Source organism: Marmota flaviventris, chromosome 13, assembly GCF_047511675.1.
Source record: "Marmota flaviventris isolate mMarFla1 chromosome 13, mMarFla1.hap1, whole genome shotgun sequence".
Lineage (NCBI taxonomy): Eukaryota > Metazoa > Chordata > Mammalia > Rodentia > Sciuridae > Marmota > Marmota flaviventris.
The window spans coordinates 31,732,817-31,753,626 of record NC_092510.1 but is presented as its reverse complement, the minus strand read 5'-3'; the positions used below and the strand labels follow the sequence as shown (position 1 = coordinate 31,753,626).

Here is a 20,810-nt window from a genome sequence, read left to right as displayed (position 1 = left end):
ATTATTTTAACAGGGGCTTTTGGGGAGTAGTTATTTTTAATTTTGAAATTCATTTTATCATACACACACACACAATATAGACATACATATATATGTCTTCTGTTCCCATAATCCATTCATCTTAACGCCAATAAGTACTATACTGTTAATAGGGGGCAGACAGATGTGAATGGTAGGAACAGAATGAGGTTATAGGAATAATGGTATAAAATCGGCTCATTGTGCTGACTTCCACATGCTTTCTTTCCAAGAAGCAATTTACATGCAGCCCTGCCTGGCTTAAGTGGAGAGGATATTTCACAGTCCTCATCAAACTACCTGTTATCTGCAGGAAAAATGCAAGCCTGAAATAAGAGAAATCCAAGTTATCCAGAAGGGGGAGCCTTTTGGGACCCTTTTGTGAGAAACAGTCCAGTGATTTATATTCATGTTCATATTCATGTTCAGAATATAGCATTTAGCCTTACTCGTAAAATTGAGATATAAGAAAGCCTATCTATCTACAGTCCTGGATCAAGTCACCTGAGAATGGCCCAAGTGTATCTGATCATAGTCATTTTAACAATAGCCCTTCCCTTTGTCAATTTAAAAACTACCCAATCACATAGCTTGTAACTCAAAACTCAAAACTCCTATCAGAGTAAGGGGCAGTGCTGTGTTAGGGGCTGCTAGGTGTTCTGGCTTGACCCAGTTTATTCAGTAGCACAGACATCGCCCTTCTGCCCAAGTAAATTTTGCCTTGCAAAAACTACTTCTGCAAGTGTGTGTCTGATTTTACCTTTTAACACCCCGATATTTCTAACACTCTTAACAAACCAGATCCCAGATCCCAGTACTCAGACCTAAATAAGGTCTCATTCAAAGGCATTGACCTCACCAAGAGACTAACTAATGGGTAGAACTATCTATGGGCTCCATCAAGGCTTTTTTCAAATGTAAAAGACTGAGACTCAGCTATGGAAACACTCTAGCCAACTGCTTTGTCCCAGAGAAGTGGAAAAAAATAGAAGGTGAGAGTGAACCCGAATAGGAAATATAGGAGGGATTAAAGCTCAGGCTAAAGGATACAACCAATATCCTTGATACTTTTTCAAAGCCTGTTTAACATAGATTTTGATCAATGTTCATACCCCCAAACCATATAAGCCCCTAACCTAGCACAACAAAATGGGTTTTCCTGCTACCTCCATATTGGAGAGCTCTCTGTCTTCTCACATAAATAAATTCTACTTCATTCACTCTTCCTTTGATTGTCTGTGGATTTATTCTTTAAATCTGTGAGAAAAGAACCCAGAAAGAAATTTGTGATGCCTGCAACCTACACAAACCCCATAAACCACAGAAGAGGGGAATCCAGTTTCATCTCAAAACTCTGGTTTCACTGACCTGGTTACTAATAGCTTTCTAGTAATGTCTTGAGACTTGATAGTATAAGTCCTCCAATTATTTTCTACTTTTTCAACATTGTGATTTCTAGTCAAAGTAATTTTATTTATTCGTGAACCTTGAAAATTAGCTTATCACAGCATTTAATACCATGCCATTTAATATTTAATGTACCTATAAAGAGGCTTTATGTAAAGATATTTATTGGTACTGAAGAACCAAGATAATTTAAAAATATAAAGAAAATGTGGCTGTATATCAATTTATTCACTTTTACTGTTATATAACATTATGCACTGTGATTATTTCAAAATTATTATATTTCATTATATATATATATATATATATATATATATATATATATATATATATATATATATATATTTGTGACTATTCTATAATGTATATGTTGGTGAGGATGCTTTAGTGTTTTTGTCATTGCTTTCTTATTAGGAACAGTGCTGCTAATACGAATAGTATTTGCCTCTTTGGAACATGTGCAGGAGTTTCTTGTATGCAGTCTTGGTAGCAAATTTGCTAAGTCATGGTTTGGTAGAATTTTCTAGTTAATTTATACTTCCATCAGCATATATAAGAGATTTTATTCATCCTCATTCTCCAATATTTGGAATTGTCACACTTATCAATTTAACCAGTTTAAATAGGGGGAAATTGATATCCATGCCTGTAGCCATCTTGGTTTCTCATTCCTTAGATGAGATTTAGATAGGGGTTTAGGATAAAGAGGGAGATATACTGAGTCTCAAATGAAATGACTATGAGCCACTGAGATGCAGTAAGGGCTCAGAAACTGTTTAACTCTTGAGCAACGTGCTATTGGTTCATGCCCTTGTAAAATGAGGGAAATGAACAAGTGCAGGGAAAACTGGCATAAAAATTATCTGGCTCCCCCTGGCTCCATCTCCCATCCAGCCTCACTACTATCCTTCTATAAATATTGGACCCTCAATACTAATCCTGTAAGGTGCTCAGTGAGTTGAAAATAGCTCCTTCTACTTTTTTTTTTTTTTTTGAAAATAGCTCCTTCTACTTTTCCTTGGACCATCTTTTAATGAATAGAATTTTCTTATTTTAAAGTAGTCTATTTTATCTTCAGAATTTTTTTTTCTGTTAATGCTTTCTGTCTTTAATTTTTAGTATTATTTTTGTAATTTTGTGGCTACAAGCCTTGCAGAACCTCTTTCTTTTAAAATTTGTTCATATGTTTGTTATGGGTTTTGCCAGAATAGTATTTAGAGTTATTTCATATTTATGCTTAAGTTAATACGTCAAGTTGTACATAATTTTCACTCTAGATTACAGATTCCATCATGTGAAAAAAAATTGAAATTTCATTTGTTATTAATTCTCAAATTATAAAACTACTCTGGGTATCTTTAAACTTAAGTACTTGTATCAGCAGTCTTCTACCTTGCTATTCCAGCTAAGATCTAGTGCCTAGAAAAGGGAAAACCTTGGTGAACATCAGTTTTGTTTTAAGCTTGTTTTAACCTATGATTTGGAGTTTGCTATACTGCTTTGGTTAAAAATCTACACACTGCTCTGAATATTCCATAAGGATCATATATGTGCACAAGTCGATTTGTGAAGCCAAAAGCTGCTGATGTAAATGTGCCACTAGGATCCATTTCAAAACACTGCTTCCTCTTGCCAAGGTCAGGACAGCCATGCCTGCTCTCATGAAGTAACCAGAGAATGCCAGCGTCCTCTCTCAAAAAAGGCAGCCTGGTTTGCAACATCACATTTCAGTGGTTTTTTTTTTTTTTTTTTTTTGGTTCTTTTCTTTCTTTTCGATGATGTAAATAATTTTTTTAATCATTCTAAAACCAAGATAAACTTTTCCTATGAGAAGTTTGGAAAGAGAAAAAAAATGTATTTACCCAGAAAAATAGACATTTCCTCTTATAGCAGGTTTTATTTTTCACAGAAGTTGAGAAAAGGGGTGCCATGTCTTCAGGTTTCCCCACATTGGAGATTGATTGCTAAGTTGTATGCTTCTATACTTTGCTGCTTAAAGTGAACTCTAGGTGTAGGAGTGGTTTTCTTACTTACTCATTTAATTTACCCAAGTATACTTAGTGGTTGGTATTTCTCACCTTATGGTGAACTTACACTGCCCCCAAGAATGGAGGGCTTTAAAAAGGAGAGGCAAGAACATGCAGAGTGGGATGGAGCCAGATTTGGGCTGAATGAGACTGAGGTGATCTATGTAGTTTTGTTTCAACCCTTAGCCCCAAATGCGACCCTTTTGACCTGAGTACTCCATCCTTAAATGGTAAACTAAACATTCATGAAAATTTAATGGTGAGGAAATTAGTACCTTCTTACGTTTCAGACTGTGAAATGGCACCAGGGGAGACTTTCAGTGGCAGGCAGAAGTGTGTGGATCAAACCTGAAACCTTTGTTCTTTAACCCTGTTATGTTTAGCTGAGCCAGCCGGTAGGCCACCCACCCAGACGTCCTGACTGAACACCTCCAGGATGCCACCCAAAAAAGGTATGTCAAAATAGTTACCTGTTTGTGGAATAGTATTCCTTCCTAAGAGGTATAAGTTTGTTTGTAAAGTTTTTTCCCTGATTTTTGTGAGACTTTTTTTTTTTTTTTTTGTAGATAGATTCCTTTGTTTCTTGAGAAATTGGGAAGGATTTAGTATTCTTCAATTTCTTTTCTTTATGGATGTATGATTTTACCAACTGATAATAGCTCAAAGTTCCCTTTTGTGCAAGAAGACAGTGGGGAAAGCAAAATCCACTGAGATTATAGCCCAGCAACTTGAACTTCAGCTTCTGTTCAGAACTGTGACCTATCATCAGAATGGTTCATGGGACAGCCTCTTGAAGGGGACTTGTTCTGTTTCAGTTTGTGCATTCAGCTTATGCATTAACTCAGAAAAGGTTCTGAGTTAACTAAAGTTGAGGAAGGGAGGAAACAGATTAAGACAGGGAAAGCCCAGAAAAGATACCTGAAATCACACCTCTGAGGATATTAGTGGGGAGAGATGAGAACTGTCATACCATATGGTTTTGGTTGCTGTGACTCACCACAGAGTGCATTTTCAGGGCCATGTGGATGATGTGTGGCATGGTCAGCAGTCATTCTGTGATGTTTATGTGGCTTACTTTTGGATCCATTTTTAGCAATGTTTCAGTCCTCAAAGATAAACTGGTAGAATTTTCAAATGGGAAAAACCTGGACATACATATTTGCTTTCAGAATATCTCATGTAATCCAGGTAGTCTTGCCATTAGTCATTCTTTTAGCTGACTCATTTAATCTTAGACTGGAAAGTGGAGACGGAGACCTCATTTAGAGATAATCTATTAAAGCCATCTAGCCTCAGGGCAGTATCTTGGGCATCTAAGAAGTATCCTGTTTAGTATGCTCAGCTATTTTGTTAACCTCCAACATCAGGGGATCCTGGGAGCATTTGTATTGAAGAGGGGCTTTGCTTTTAGAAAACAAAAATAGAAAATACAAACTTCTCAAGAGGGTCTATTCACTTGCCCCAAGAAACTACTGAAATAGTCCAGAGTTGCATATTAGATTTCAGCAGTTTGGAATTGGTTTTCCATTAATAAGGACATGATTTACATCTTGGGTAACATGTTTTATGTGTTCCCCAATTAGGGGTCCTCAAGCCCCCAAGCTTCTCAGGCTAGGTCTTGGTATTTGCAGTGAGTTTTTTTTTTTTTTTTCTCTTCATCCTCTTCTTTTTCCTCCTCCTCTTTTTTCTTTTTTAGAGCTCCTACAATTCTTACTGAAACATAAAATAAAGCTGTGAAGGGCTGTCTTAAAGGCCAATCATCTCATTAAACAAGTAATGTTAGAACTGATTATTATTATTATTATCATCACCATTATTTTATACCAGCAATTGAACCCAGGGGCACACACCAACTCCTGAGCTCCATCCCCAGCCTCCTTTATGTTTTGAGACAGGGCTAAGTTGCTTAGGGTCTCTCTAAGTTGCTGAGGCTGACTTTGAATTTGCGATCTTTCTGCCTCAGCCTCTTGAGCCACTGGGATTACAGGTGTGTGCCACTGCACTGGATAGAATTGATTATTATTAATGATTATTAATGCTGTCTACTATTTATCATTAATCACATTGCTTTTTCAGTTATAGGTATCAACACTTAGTAGCTTTATTTTGATTATGAATGTAATATTTATAGTTGCAAAAATACATGAATTTTAGAAAAATATATTCAACGATGAAACAAAAACCACAAAATCTCACCATCAAAAGAAGGGTATTTAGTATCTTCCAGCTGTTTCTGTTTGACTTAATAAAAGAGGTATAATGTAAATATAAATCAAAAACATCACATTGTACCTCTTAATATCTAGTATTTATAATTATTATTTTCAGTTAGAAATAAGATAAAATGAACAAAAATGGATAAAAATCGATCTGTAAATGAATGTAGTTTTTAAATTTGTTCTGTTTAGATTGCATGACAGTAGAATACATCTGACATATTGTACATACATGGAGTATAACTTAGAATCCTATTCTTGTGGTTATACATGATGTGGAATTTCACTGGTGGTGTATCCATATATGAACATAGGAAAATAATGTTCAATTCATCCTATTGTCTTTCCTATTCCCATTTCCCCTATCTTCTCTTTATTCCCCTTTGTCTAATCCACTAAACTTCTACTTTTCCCTTCTCCCTCCCTTATTGTGTGTTACCATCTGCATATCAGAGAGAATATTTGGCCTTTGGTTTTTTGAGATTGGCCTATTTCACTTGGCACGATAGTCTCAAGTTCCATTTACCAGCAAAAATTATAAAGCCATTCTTTTTTATGGCTGAGTAATATTCCATTGTATATTGTATCACATTTTCTTTATCCATTCATCTGCTGAAAGGTGCCTAGGTTGGTTCCAGAGTTTAGCCATTGTAAATTGCCCTTCTATAAACATTTATATGACTACATCGGTATAATATGTTGATTTTAAGTCCTCTGATTATATGCTAAGGAGTGGGATAAATGGGTCAAACGGTAGTTCCATTCCAAGTTTTCTGAGGAATGTCAATACTGCTTTCCATAGTAGTTGCACCAATTTGCAGTCCCATCAGCATGATATCAGTATACCTTTTGCCCCACATCCTCGCCAACATTTATTACTTTTATTCTTGATCATTGCCATTCTGACTGGAATGAGATGAAATTTGCATTTCTCTAATTGCTATAGAGATGTTGAACATTTTTTCATATATTTGTTGACCAATCATATTTCTTCTGTGAAGTATCTGTTCAGTTCCTTTGCCGATTTATTGATTGGGTTATTTGGATTTTCTTTTTTGGTGTTACAGGTTTTTTGGTTCTTTATATATCCTGGAGATTAATGCTATATCTGAGGTGTGCAGGTGGCAAAGATTTCTCTCCCTTTCTGTAGGCTCTCTCTTTCATATTCTTGATTATTTCCTTTGCTGTGAAGAAGCTTTTTAGTTTGATCCCATCCCATTTATTGATTCTTGATTTTACTTCTTGCCTTTTGAGGGTCTTGGTAAGGAAGTCAGTTCCTAAGCCAACCTGGTGGAGATTTGAGCCTATTTTTCTTCTCTAGTCTAATGCCTAAGTCCTTGATCCACTTTGAGTTGAGTTTTGGGCAGGGTGAGAGATAAAGTTTTAATTTCATTTTGCTGCTTATAGTTTTCCAGTTTTCACAGCACTATTTGTTGAAGAGGCTATCTTTTCTCCAATGTATGTTTACGGCTCCTTTGTCTAGTATGAGATAACTGTATTTATGTGGGCTTGTCTCTGTGTCTTCTATTCTGTACCATTGGTCATCTGCTGATTCTATCACCTGTGTCATCTGGATGCTTTCATCGATTGACTTGATTGCTCTCCTGGTTGGAAGGCATTGTTTTTTTATTTTATTTTTTTCTATTTCTTTGCTTACCTGATAATTTTTATTCAATGTTGAAATGTTGAACTTTGTTCTGAGATTTTCTGTATTTCTTAAAATGTTTTTGTGCCGCAGTCTGGCTGGGCACAAATCACGAGCCACTGAAGCAGGAACAAACTTTATTTTTAAACTGCAGGAAAACACTTCACACAGCTCCCGGGGAATCCTCCCGAACGCGCCACGAGGCTTGTCCAGGAACCCCCAGCCGGAACTATCTCTCCCGGAAATCCCTCCTCCTGCACTTCCCCAACCAATGGGAACTCTCGGGGAATCCCCGGAAATCCCCAGGAGAACTCCAAAATAGTGCGAGAACTCAAAAGTTGCGGCAGAGGCGGACAGGCAGAGGCTCCTGTCAATCAATACTGTTGGCAAAATGCCAGGGGCCATACAGACTCAGCCGTGGCTCTCAGCATCTCCCCCTTTTTGTTTAATTAAACAACAAGCAATGTGGCTTAGGGACCGTGCCTGTTAGGCAGTCCAATTCAACATATGGTCCTTACCCGTCATCGGATGAACTGACCTCTAGGCGTCAGCCTCCTGTCTTAGGTTGGTACCACTGCAATTGGATCATACCTGTCACTGACTACCGGTCCAGCATACAGCCATACTTGTGGATAGGTCTATGCACCAGTGGGGGGGTGAGGTTCTTTGCCTCACCTCTGTTGGCCCCCAAATTTGGCCTTGGTGCCAGTGGGGGAGTGAGGTTAATGTGGCTTAAGGACCGTGCCTGGTAGGTTGTCCAATTCAACATATGGTTCTTACCCGTCATCGGAAAACTGACCTTTAGGCGTCAGCCTCCTGTCTTAGGTTGATACCACTGCAATTGGATCATACCCGTCACTGACTACCGGTCCAGCATAAGCCATTGGCCCCCAAATTTTAGACCATCACTAGCAGAAGGGAGGAGGATGCAAAATGCCATGACACTAAGCCAATTGAGGGCTCCTTTGAAAAATTGTACCACCAGTGACACCATCAACAAAAATACTCCAGCACTACCACAATTCGCTGTACCAACAGATAGTTCACAATGCATACAAGTGATACATAGTCCAGGCAAGGTCTGCAAGCAATTCAAAGCAGAGGAATCTGTCAATATGTCCATTTCCTCCCAAAGTAAATCGACTCCTTAATTGAGCATTACTTGTGGAGTTATTATTCATTGATGCATCAGTTTTTACAGTTTGTTGTGATAACTATCGAAGAAGCTGTAGTTTGGTTTTATCTTTGTCTTCACCGGCACTGGGATGAAGATAGGAGTTCTGGCAATGATGCTAAGAAAAAAATTATGTAACATTCCAACAGGCACTAAGAAAACAATTTTTTGAACAATTTACATTATCCTGAACAGAATTATTAAATATAATGAGAAGGAAAGGTGAAAGTAAACAAACAGATCTGTTAACCTCCTATTTGTTCACATATTAAAACAATTTTCAACAGCTGTTTACCCAATCTAAATTAAACCATTAAAATCACGTGAATAAAAAAAAATTCGGATCCATTTATTCATGAGCGCTCCTCATATATGATATATGGACATACGCACATACAGACATACAACACAAAACAGAAGTGTGCACACATAACATACAACACTTAAGACAATAGTAAAGGCCTTGAAGCTTTACCTAGGTGAAATCTCCATTGCAATGCTTAAAAACTCCACAGTCAAAAAATAAAACTGATCAGAAAAACATTAACCTAGGTCTGTATGAGCTCAAAAATAAAATAGAACTTTATGATGTGGGAAAAGGCAAATAATAAAATAAATATTGAAAAAAGCATCCTGGTTAATCACTGTCGCAGATGTAAGAATAGCCAAACTGGAGTTCTGGATATCAGCTGTTATGGATTTGAGTCAAATCATCTTCCTTTTGGCCTGTAGAAATTGTTTTAGTTAATCTCTCTGGAATCCAAATCGGCTGCTGTTCTCCCTGTGGAAAAACACAAACAGAACCCCGACTCCAGACAATCACTGGGTCAGGACCTTTCCATTGTCCTGTTAGAATATCCTTCCAAAGTACCTTAGGCTTATGTACATTTTTTGGACACATATGCCTTTCCGCACCACTAAGCCCTGAGGAATCCAAATTTAAAAAGTTTAGAGTAAAAAGGGTTATTTTAAGTTTATCTTTGGGTGACATATACCCCTTTCCAATTCCCTCTTTTTGCTTTAGTAAGTACATTTTAATAGTTTGATGAGCTCTTTCAACTATGCCTTGTCCTTGTGGATTGTATGGAATTCCTGTTATATGAGTAATGCCAAATGATGAGCAAAATTGTTTAAAAGAGGTAGAAGTATAACCAGGACCATTATCTGTTTTTAACTGTTTTGGAACGCCCACAGTGGCAAAATTTTGTAAGCAATGAGCTATAACATCTTTAGTTTTTTCTCCGGAATGAAGGGAGCCCATCAAAAATCCGGAAGAAGTATCAACTGTAACATGCAAATATTTTAATTTTCCAAATTGTGGCAAGTGTGTGACGTCCATCTGCCAAATATGGTTAGGTATCAGTCCTCTAGGATTGACTCCAAGATTAACTTGTGGTAAAAAGGTCACACAATTTTGACATTGTTTTATTATTTGTCTAGCTTGTTCCTTAGTTATTTTAAAACGCTTTTGTAAAGTATTAGCATTGACATGGAACCTTTTATGAAAATGTGTAGCTTCTTCTAGTGTAGAGAAAATATGTATGTCATGTGTAGTTTTATCTGCTAAATCGTTGCCCAAACTAAGGGCTCCAGGCAATCCTGTATGTGCTCTGATATGTCCTATAAAGAATGGATCTTTTCTGTCCCAGATTAGACTTTGTATAGCAGAAAACAAAGAGAAAACAGTAGAGGAAGGGGAAATCCTGCCAGCATCTTCAAGGGATACTATAGCATTAACTACATACTGACTATCAGAGAATAAATTAAATACAGAATCTTTAAACATCACAAAAGCTTGTAAAACTGCATTAAGCTCTACCTTTTGAGCTGATTGTTTGGGTACTAAAAATGTAAAAGTTTGATCAGGGGTAACTACTGCTGCTGTACCATTATTTGACCCATCAGTGAATACATTTGGAGCATTCATGATAGGGGTTTTTCTTGTCATTTTTGGAAAAACTACAGGATGCAAAGACCAAAAAGACAACAAAGAATTAGATGGTAAGTGATTATCAAATGAAACATTAGATTTACACATGATTATTGCCCAAGTATTTAACTCATTAGCTAACTCATCAATTTGATCCATAGTATATGGAGTAATAATTTTATTGGGAGAAATTCCAAACACTCCCTTTGCTGCTTTTATTCCTTTGAGTATTAATTGTCCTACAGCCTCAGGATACCTAGTAAGAATAGTGTTAGGAGAATAAGATAAATGTATCCACAATAATGGACCTTCTTGCCAAAATACTCCTGTAGGAATATTTTTTGTTGGTATTACAATAAATAATAAAGGCAAAGTTATATCAATTCTATCCAAATGCATATTTTCCATATATGTTTCAATAATTTTTAATGCCTTTCTTGCTTCAGGCGTTAACATGCGGGGTGAATTTGGATCTGATGGACCTTTTAGGATATCAAATAAAGGTCCCAACTCTCCTGTTGGTATGCCTAGATAAGGCCTTATCCAATTTATGTCTCCTAATAACTTTTGAAAGTCGTTAAGTGATTTGAGTTGATCTACTCGTATTTGAATTTTTGGTGGACGGACCATGGTTGAGGATAAGAGAACTCCTAAATAATTAATTGGAAAATTTAATTGTACTTTATCTATTGCTATCTCTAGATTATAATTTTTTAATAAATTTGTAAGTGTGGCATAACATTCTAGCAATGTGTTTTTATCTTTGTGTGCTAACAATACATCATCCATATAGTGAAATATTTGTATTTCAGGATTTTGATTTCTAAGTGGCTGGATTGCTTTGTTAACATAAATTTGACACATAGTTGGGCTGTTAGCCATCCCTTGAGGGAGTACTTTCCATTCATATCTCTGATCAGGACCTTTATGATTCAGTGCAGGGATAGTAAATGCAAAATGTGGACTATCCTCAGGATGAATTGGAATTGAAAAAAAACAATCTTTAATATCTATAGCTAAAACGTACCAGGTTTTTGGCAAAGCAGACAATTGAGGAATCCCCGATTGAGCAGGTCCCATAATAACCATCTCATTATTAATGGCTCTTAAATCTTGCAATAATCTCCATTTACCAGATTTCTTTTTAATGACAAAAATGGGAGTATTGTAAGGAGATACGGAAGGTTGTATATGTCCCTCCGCTAATTGTTGCTTGACCAGGTCATGGGCTGCTTGTATCTTTTCTTTAGTCAGGGGCCACTGAGGAACCCATACTGGTCTATCTGATTTCCAAGTAATTTTTATTGCCTCAGTGACCCCTTCTGAAAACCCAGTCCATGTCTATTTATTCCCTGATCTATTTGAATGGGTGCTGCTATACCTTGTTCTCCTAATCTTTTTTCTTTCCTGAAACCTTGTCTAGCCCTAATAGTGGGCGCATTTGGATTGATGTTATTTGTTAATGTCAAACCTAATTGATCTAGGACATCTCGTCCCCATAAATTTATAGGAAGATGATCCAATACATATGGCTGTATAGTTCCTTCGCATCCTTCAGGATCCTTCCAATCTAATACCTTTGCACTTCTATGGGGATTAGTTGCCACTCCTAGGCCTCGAAGCGTTTGAGTGGCTTGTTGTAGCGGCCAATGTTGTGGCCATTCTTGACGAGATATGATGCTAAGGTCTGCACCTGTATCCAGTAGACCATTAAATACATGTCCTTGAATATTTAGTTTTAGCATGGGGCGAGAATCTAAATTTAAAGACAGCATAGCCCAATCTACACCTGTGGAGCCTAATCCCCTGGAACCTCTTTCTACAGTACAACTGGATCATATGCAATTTGTTGCTGCTGATCCTCATAAGGTCCCTTTCCTAACAACATATCTAGATTTCTCTGAGGATAACCAGCTGCTGCATTTCGCCTAGCCGTCTCCCTGCAAAATTCTTCATTGGCAACCTTCCATAACAAATATTGTCCTCCATTTAGCACAGATTTACACATACTAGCCCAATCTGCTGGCGTCATGTCCAAGTTGGTAATGGATTCGACCATGCTTACAGTGAACGGTGCTTGAGGACCATAGGTTGTTACAGCCTCCTTTAACTGCTTCACTGTTTTGAAATCTAAAGCACGGTGAATTCGCTGCCCTCCTGCCTGCTCAAGTACAGGGCATGCTAATCTTTGAGGTCCTGTCTCAGGATCCCATCTATCAACTACGGGGTTTGAGGGCCACTCAGCTATCTCCATAGGGGGTGCTGTTGGTTGAATTACGCCCTCTGGTGATAGAACGGTGTTAGTAGCAGCCTCCTGTTGTAGCTTTTTCCCTAATAGCTGTTTCTCCTCTAAGCTTTCTTCCTTTAAATTTTCTTCCTCTGTCTGACTAGCTTGAGAGACCTTCTCTTTTGCTTGATCTAAAATGTCTTTCTCCATGGTCTGAACCTCTAACAATTTACTTAACACTCTTTCATTTTTTTTTTTACTAATTTCTAATCTGTTATAAAGATAACGCAACCCAATAAATAACACAAAACAAAACCGAAACAGAATGAAACAAAAACGGAACAAAAAATCGTTGTATCAATTTTCCTATTTTCTTGATATGTGCATTTGTGGTCTATTTCTATCTCTTCCTCAGGGGCGAACAACTTCAAACCTTGAGCCAACCATTTTTCCCAATCTGCCTGATAAAATTCTAGGGATAGGCAGCTTGAAACAAACACAAAACAAATCAAAACAAGAACACATTGTTTTTTAAAATGGTCACCCATTCTCTCGCCTTCCCTTAGGGGCAAGCAATTTCACTTACCCCGAAGCTTCAGACGTTCCCCGCACGGGCCACCAAATGCCGCAGTCTGGCTGGGCACAAATCACGAGCCACTGAAGCAGGAACAAACTTTATTTTTAAACTGCAGGAAAACACTTCACACAGCTCCCGGGGAATCCTCCCGAATGCGCCACGAGGCTTGTCCAGGAACCCCCAGCCGGAACTATCTCTCCCGGAAATCCCTCCTCCTGCACTTCCCCAACCAATGGGAACTCTCGGGGAATCCCTGGAAATCCCCAGGAGAACTCCAAAATAGTGCGAGAACTCAAAAGTTGCGGCAGAGGCGGACAGGCAGAGGCGCCTGTCAATCAATACTGTTGGCAAAATGCCAGGGGCCATACAGACTCAGCCGTGGCTCTCAGCATTTTTGTGTTTTATATTTTTCTTAGAATGAGTGGGATACTTTTGAGATTTGCTTTGAAGCCTAATTAGGGTGCGTTCACAGCAGGGCTATTTTGGTCTGGGCAATAACCCTCTGAGGACTCTAAACGATGTCTATGAACTAGGAAGTCTCTGTGTTCTGACTCGTGGATATTCTAAACTATTTCCCCATTTGTTTTTCCTTTTTGGTATCAGAGGTTGAACCCAGGGGCACTTAAACACTGGACCACTTCTCCAGCCTTTTATTTTATTTTATTTTGAGATAGGGTTTCACTAAGTTGCTTAGGGCCTCACTAAATTGGTTAGGCTGGTTTTGAGCTTGGGATCTTTCTGCCTCAGCCTCCAAGCCACTGGGATTATAGGATATGTGCCACTGTGCCTGGCTATTCCCACATCTTATGAGCCCTACAAGTGATTTTCCCCAGTCCTTTCTGATGGGTCTTTTCTTGGTCTTGATCCTTTCCTTGGTCTTGGTGGTTACTACACATATATGCCAAGAGCCGTGCTCAGGCAAAGTTTGAAAGGATTTAATCACCTCCAGATCTTTCTGTGTGCAGCTTCTTTCTGATATTTTACCCTGCAAATTCTAATTGTGTTGGACTACCTGAAATTAGAACTGTCGCCTCAACTCAATGATACCATGAGCCTCTGTTGAGATTCTCCTGTGTGTGCTGTAGCCCAGAAACTCTCCTCAATCTGTCTGGGCTGATCTCAGTCCCATTTGTATTTTGAGAGATCATTGTTTGGGGCTGCTTATTGAGTAGTATCTAAGAGAGATGTTTCATTGGGTTTCTAGTTGCTTAATATAAGAAGGTAACCATTCCTAGTTACACCATTGGGGCTGGAAGCAAAATTCTGGTACTGTTTTTATAATATGCTTTTACTTAATTATTTGAGGATTCCCTCTAGTTATGACTTTTGGGTGATATAAAGAGGTAAACATGCTTTTATATTTTTAAATCATATTTTTCTAGTTTAAAATAATTATTACAATACTGATTTTTTGTCAAGGGTATCCGAGTTCAATTTGTCAATATCCAAAATATTAGGTATACCCATATCATCTGTTCTCATGGGAAAAGAAGGATGAAATTCCACTCTTGTCTAATGTCCTTGTAGGTCTTAGACTTAGGGTCCTAAAGTCTATACCTGTTTATTAATTGAGACAACATTAACATGATCTAAACCCAAACTGATATAGGTAGTAAAATATGTCCCTTTGAAGAAGTTTAATCTCTTAAGTTTATTTTTCTCCTGTTAATGCATTCTTCGGTTTAACAGTTGTTTCAATTTGGAAATTTATCCTTAATATTAACCTAAATATTTCATTTTAGCATGTAAGAATTCTTCCTCCTCTTCTGGTTGTGGTATGGTATACATAAGGGTCATACCTATAAGTATTCTCTTATCTCCTTGTGTTTGAACAAGCTGTATACCTTTAATTTTAACTCACTTAAAACAATGACCAATATATCTATTGGTTGTTAAATATAACAAAACGTACAATAGATTCTTCTTGAGTTCAAAAAGCTCTTAATCTATTTGATAGATCAGACAAATACACATAAAAAGTTTGAAAAATACAAGATTGCAGGGTGCGGTGGCGCACGACTGTAATCCCAGCGACTTGGGAGGCAGAGTCAGGAGGATGGCAAGTTCAAAGCCAACCTCAGCAAAAAGTGAGGGGTTAAGCAACTCACAGAGACCCTGCATGATACCATGAGCCTGGCTATAAATAAGATAGGGCTGGGGATGCACTTTTTCTCATTTCCAAATCTTTTAATCTTTTTCTCTGACTCTAATGAACATTCTTCAGGTTATCTCTATCAACCCTTTGCTCTAGCAGAAACATTCAGAAATCATATCAGTTTTGATTATGCTGGGTGATGACTTCCCAATCCTGACTACTGGAGTTCTGTACATGCATCTCAGATCTGTGCCTGGTTTTCTTGCAATGTAGGTAGTAGAACAAATGTTGAGATCATTCAGTACCAGGTTTGAATCCTTTTTTCACTTCTTTTAAGCTTTATACCTTGAGCCATTGTATTAGTAAAGGGCAGTTCAGTTGAAAACAATATATTCCAGCTAAACTAGCTTAAGCTACAGATAGCAGAAAATGACTCATGAAACTCAAAGGCAAGAATGAAGTTTAGCCTCAGGATCAGGCAGAACCAGAAAACACTGTAGCAAACCCAGGGAATTTTCTTTGCATCTACCTTCTGTTAATCTGCTTCATTCTTTCTGGCTCCATATAGGAGATGTGATGGGTAAGGATGAGGCTAAATGTGCCTCAAACTTTTATTTTCTCAGCTAGGTGGATAAATATATCAGGGTTCCATTCACAGAAAATGGGGCAAAACACAGGAAACTAGAAAAATAAAATGATAATTGTTCAGAATCACTAAATATTTCACTGCTTTTAGTCTATTTTGCCTGTAGAATAGAGATAATGCCTATTTTTACTGTGTAAGACCTGATATACAGAAAATAATTCTTAGGTTTTGTCCTTAGCTCTTCTTCCTTCCTTCCTTTTTTTTAAAAAATTAACTTTTCATTTTCTTTCCTAGATGATTTTCTGCTAAATCTGGTATTAATGCATTACCTGTAAATAGGAATACATTTTCATGAAATAGAATTATTGAAAACAGCTTAGACTTCTATCATATTTTAGGCAAGGATTCACATATTCTTCCTGAGCCAAGAACATGCAGTGGAAAGAAGCAGGATTGAGTAACTTTGCTGATTGTTCTCTGAAAAAAGTTGCTTGCGAGGGCAAGGTTTGTGCAGCTATGGAGGCAGCCTGCGGGGCGAACTTTGAGGTGGCACCCCGGGAGTGTGAAAAGTCCCTCAAGAGGATGCATTAACTAAGTCAAGTGACCATAGTGTGGAGGTTCCTTCAAGGCTAAATGGAATGGTTTTGAAGAACTCACAAGTTTTCCCAGGCAATAGTCACAACAAGCTCAAGGAGGCCACCCAGGGGGAGTGAGGATGCTTAACTTTTTGCCCTTCTGCTCTTAGTAATCTCATTCTGCTAGTGGAGGTCATGTAGGAAACAGAAGCTACATGTTGAGTGGAAAGAGGAGTCAGAAGAAACGGTCAGGGGGAGTCTTACATCACCTTCCCCACTTAGGTCTCCAAGCCTCAGTTCTTGAGGAGGAAGGGCCGGCTCTGAGATTGCCGTTTTAATGCAGACTGAACTGATATCCTACTCCCTCCAAATGAATCTGAATTATCAAAATAAAGTGGTTCTGATAACTGAAAATTATCAGAAAGCTACAGAATGTATATGAGGTGTTATCTAGGGTTAAAAAAGTGATTAAAGGCGGGTTCATTCACCCTTTAAACAAATGACCTCCACTTAATAAGGTGAACTATATTTATAGTTAGTAGTTTACATAGTAGGTTTTGATAAAATGCCCTTTTTTTTCTCTTCAAGAAAATAATTAGAAGCTTTAAGCAAGATAGTTAAGATACTTTTTATGGGTGGTTCATACATTGGTATCTGCAGTCTATTCTGCTTAAGTTCTGACGTAAGTGAGGATTTCTATTTGTGCTTCCTGATCCTTAATTGCTGGTGGCTGAGAGAATATAGTCATTGCTTTCTGACCTTGAGAATAACTGCATAGTGCTGAGTCATTTTCTACTCCTGAAAAGTAATGATCTTTCTCATTCCTCATGTCTGTCGTTTTTCCTTGAAAGGAAGGGTGATCCATGCACCATAGATTGAGAATCCTTCATACTTCCTTGATATTACTGTTTTCTTCTGCTTAAAGTCTGAACTGAATATGTACCCTCATTATGCAAAGCCACAGCACTTCCTGAGTAATAAAGTATTAAAAAGTCTTCTCAGCAATAGTGCTTTTTTTTTTTTAAATTTCATGATCAATATCATGTGCAAGTCCAGGCTTTACATACAGTGATTTTGTGAAACACAATTTTCTACCTCAGATATCTTTCCTTTTCCTTGAGCTTACTGAATTATATTTATGTCAGTTATCCAGTTTTAAACATCTGCTTTTTAAGATGCAATACGGTACAAAACCATTTCTACCCCCAATTCTGTCAACTTTTGAAAAAAATGATCTTTATTTTAGACTCAGAGAAAAAGTTTTCTTCTTTTTCTAGATCTGTTCCAACTCCCCATATAGACAGTTTTTCAGAGATTTTCTGAATTTTTCTGATTCAGCAGACACATTGTTGAACCACAATGCAAAGAAAAGACCACCAACTCCAATTTTAAGTCAAATTAAAGCAAGCTTATATTGTGTACACAAGAGAGAGTTGGCTAGTACCTGCCTCACCCCAAATGCAGGGCCTGAGGACAACACCCCAGCTCTCTAGGAAAAAGTTTTTATAGCACAAAAAGTTACAAAGGGGGGTGTCTTGGGAACTTACAGCTAGCTAACAGGATTCTAGCAAGCATAATACAAAGGCAGACAGCAAGTTAATGATCTACATGGCTTAACATTTCAAGGTAGGGAGTAAATTGAGATTCCAACATCAGAATTTATGAGGGGCTGCTAAGGTCTTAGGGAGGGTTGATATCTGGTCAAAGAGAGCTAGTCATGGGTGAGTTTAGAGCACGGCAGGAATTCCAAACAAGATTAGCCCTCACAGTATGGGCAGGCCAAATAGATATCTTAGTAAAGAAAGAAATGAACTTTTCATAACTTTGTGACAAGATGACTCCCAATCTTCGGATAGAATTAGGTTGGGTTCATCAACATAATGATAATATTAACCTCCCACTGAATTCTTAGCAAAATAGATTTCTACTTTTTTAATACTTTGGTGGAAATATGAACAAATGAGATTCTTTTTGCAAAAACATCTTTGGACCCTGTTGGAGATGTTTGAAAGTCTTAGTCAAAATTATCAAGTAGCTAAGAAGTGTGTCCTCCTGTGTCTTCCCTGTATTGTGGTAATAATACCATTGTGATCCAGGATCCAGTGCCCTTGAGTTCTCTGTACTCTGCTTTTCATTTTAGCTTATTTCATCCAAGTGTCTGGATGGAAAAATGTCAACACATTATCTTTACACTGGAGGGTAAATCATTACTTAAAGATGTGTTTTTGAGTTTTCAGCCATGCCTTATATTTTTCTTAGACCTTGACTAATTCTAAGAGTATTATTCCTTTGTGTCTCTTCCATCATCATTAAGGTGAGATGGTTTCATGTTGCCAAGCATCCATCTTAGTCTTAAAGTAAGACTAAGTGCCTGTGGCAGACATGATGACACACCAGTTTGAGAAGTATAAACATCACTGGTGTGTCATCATGCTGCCATTTGAACTTGGTCTTACTTTAAGTTTAATCATCTAATTTGCTTGATCTACTCTCCATTCCCTATTAGTCTAATACATTTTCCATGCTATAAATTTGATTTGATTGAAATAATACCTTAGCCCTCCTCGGTCTTAACTGCAAGGCCCATCTTTCAAGCCTCAGTTGGTTACCACCTTCTCTTAATGCTTTCCTGAATTTCCTCAGTACAGCATGACTTCTTCCTCTTCCTACTTTCTGGGGTCTTAAGTACTCTTCATTTACATATCATTCTTTTCCAAGTGCTTTGTTGTAGAGATGTTATTTACATTCCTTATGTGAATATTGACCATTTTTCCCCTCAAATACTGAAACACTTGATCAGATTATGTTTTTTCCACTCTGTGAGATTCTTCATATAAATTATTTTACACATTCATGAAATTAAATCATTATTCTGTTAGATTGTCGTCCTGACAAAGCCCAAAGTTGAGGGAAGCTTGCTGTGTTCAATTTTCTAGTTGCTAATCTCACTGATGGTTTGTATCTGCTGGCCAGTGGACTATTGCTCTAGAGAAAATCTACATACAGGGGACTCCTGTTCATGATGCAAATGTGGCTTGGAGAGTACCCTTCCAGCAGCCCATCAGAGGCAACATAGGTAAATAGCCTTGGGTGTTTCAGCCAGATTTGATGGAACATTTGGGTTTTGTCAGGAAAAGAAATTTTAAAAATCCCTAACAAAATAAAATCCACACTGGAATGCTTGTGCTCTCCAGAACTTGAATCTCTTTCCTGGAATATTTAGTAAGCATTGGCATTGCTTCCTTTTTGGCTTCCATTTTCCATGTTGCTTTTCCTGATTGCAAGCTCTGTTTTGATTCCTCTTGTTTTCGTTCAGGGGTACCAGGACCATGGATTTGGCTACTTGCTCTGCCCCGAAAGCCATTTTGTTTCTTTAGGAAGCCTTTGAGTGTGTGCCAGATTTCATCTTTGATTCTTTGATGTTTAATACCCTCAAAAGTTTTGGTTTTGTTTAAAATGATATGAAATCAAAGGTGCTCACTTTATAAGCTGTGTAAGGAGAAATGTGTTGCCATTTTTAAGGAAAGAACAGTAAAAAATTCTGCAACAGTATACCTTAACCATCAAGACTCCTCCAGAAATGACAGGATGAATTACTGGACTGCTAATTACACTGGAAAATCTGGGAAAGCAGGGATAGAGTTAACCTTTTAAACTACATATTCCTGTTTGCCAAAAAAAACAGTTAGATTTGGTAAACATTTGTTGAATGGATGATGAACGGTATGAATAATGAGTGGCGTGAACCTGAATTTTGTAAGCTACCTCCTGAGACTTGTTCAAAGGGTCATAAGTAGAGGCATTTCTTGTTTAAGTTCCTACTCCTGCTTGTGGGGGTTTTAGAAAAGGAGGTTGACCTCTGGTGCTATTTCATCATTAAGTTATGTGGATTAAAAGGCAGAATTCAAGGAAGAAAGTCTATTTTAAGATACAATACTTATTAGGTAGGCTGCTGTAGAAAGTGGTGCGAAGATATTTCACACTCAGAATGTCACATCCAGGGTGCTTTAGCACGGCATTCAGATGGCCTGGGTGGGATGGTGGGGAAGCACCTGTACCTGAAATAAACCTTGACAAGTCTGGCAACTGGTGACTCAGCCTCTGGTCAGGAGGCCTGAACATGATGTCTGGCACCATGAAGCCACCTTAGCTCCCAGATTTGTGGGTCAATCTGACAGGGCTATAATTAATATGTTTCATTTTTTAAAAAATCTGCTTAGCTTTTTATTTCCCACTAAATTTCTTCTGGTCTATATCTTTATGTAAATGAAGGCACTAGATGCTGTCAGCAGCTACTGCTAAGAGAGCCTTTGCTGTCTCTAGGAGCAGGAAT

At 37.8% G+C, this 20,810-nt stretch overlaps 1 protein-coding gene across 1 annotated transcript in view; it reads left to right on the top strand.

The window, feature by feature from the left end:
• Window positions 1-3,843: 3,843 nt before the first annotated feature.
• Window positions 3,844-20,810, top strand: part of Tmc1 (transmembrane channel like 1) — a 186,377-nt gene continuing 169,410 nt past the window's right edge. Inside the window, exon 1 of the mRNA XM_071600427.1 lies at window positions 3,844-3,904. Coding sequence (XP_071456528.1) covers window positions 3,889-3,904 — 16 coding nt within the window. The 5' untranslated portion in view covers window positions 3,844-3,888. The remainder of the gene's footprint in view (window positions 3,905-20,810) is intronic.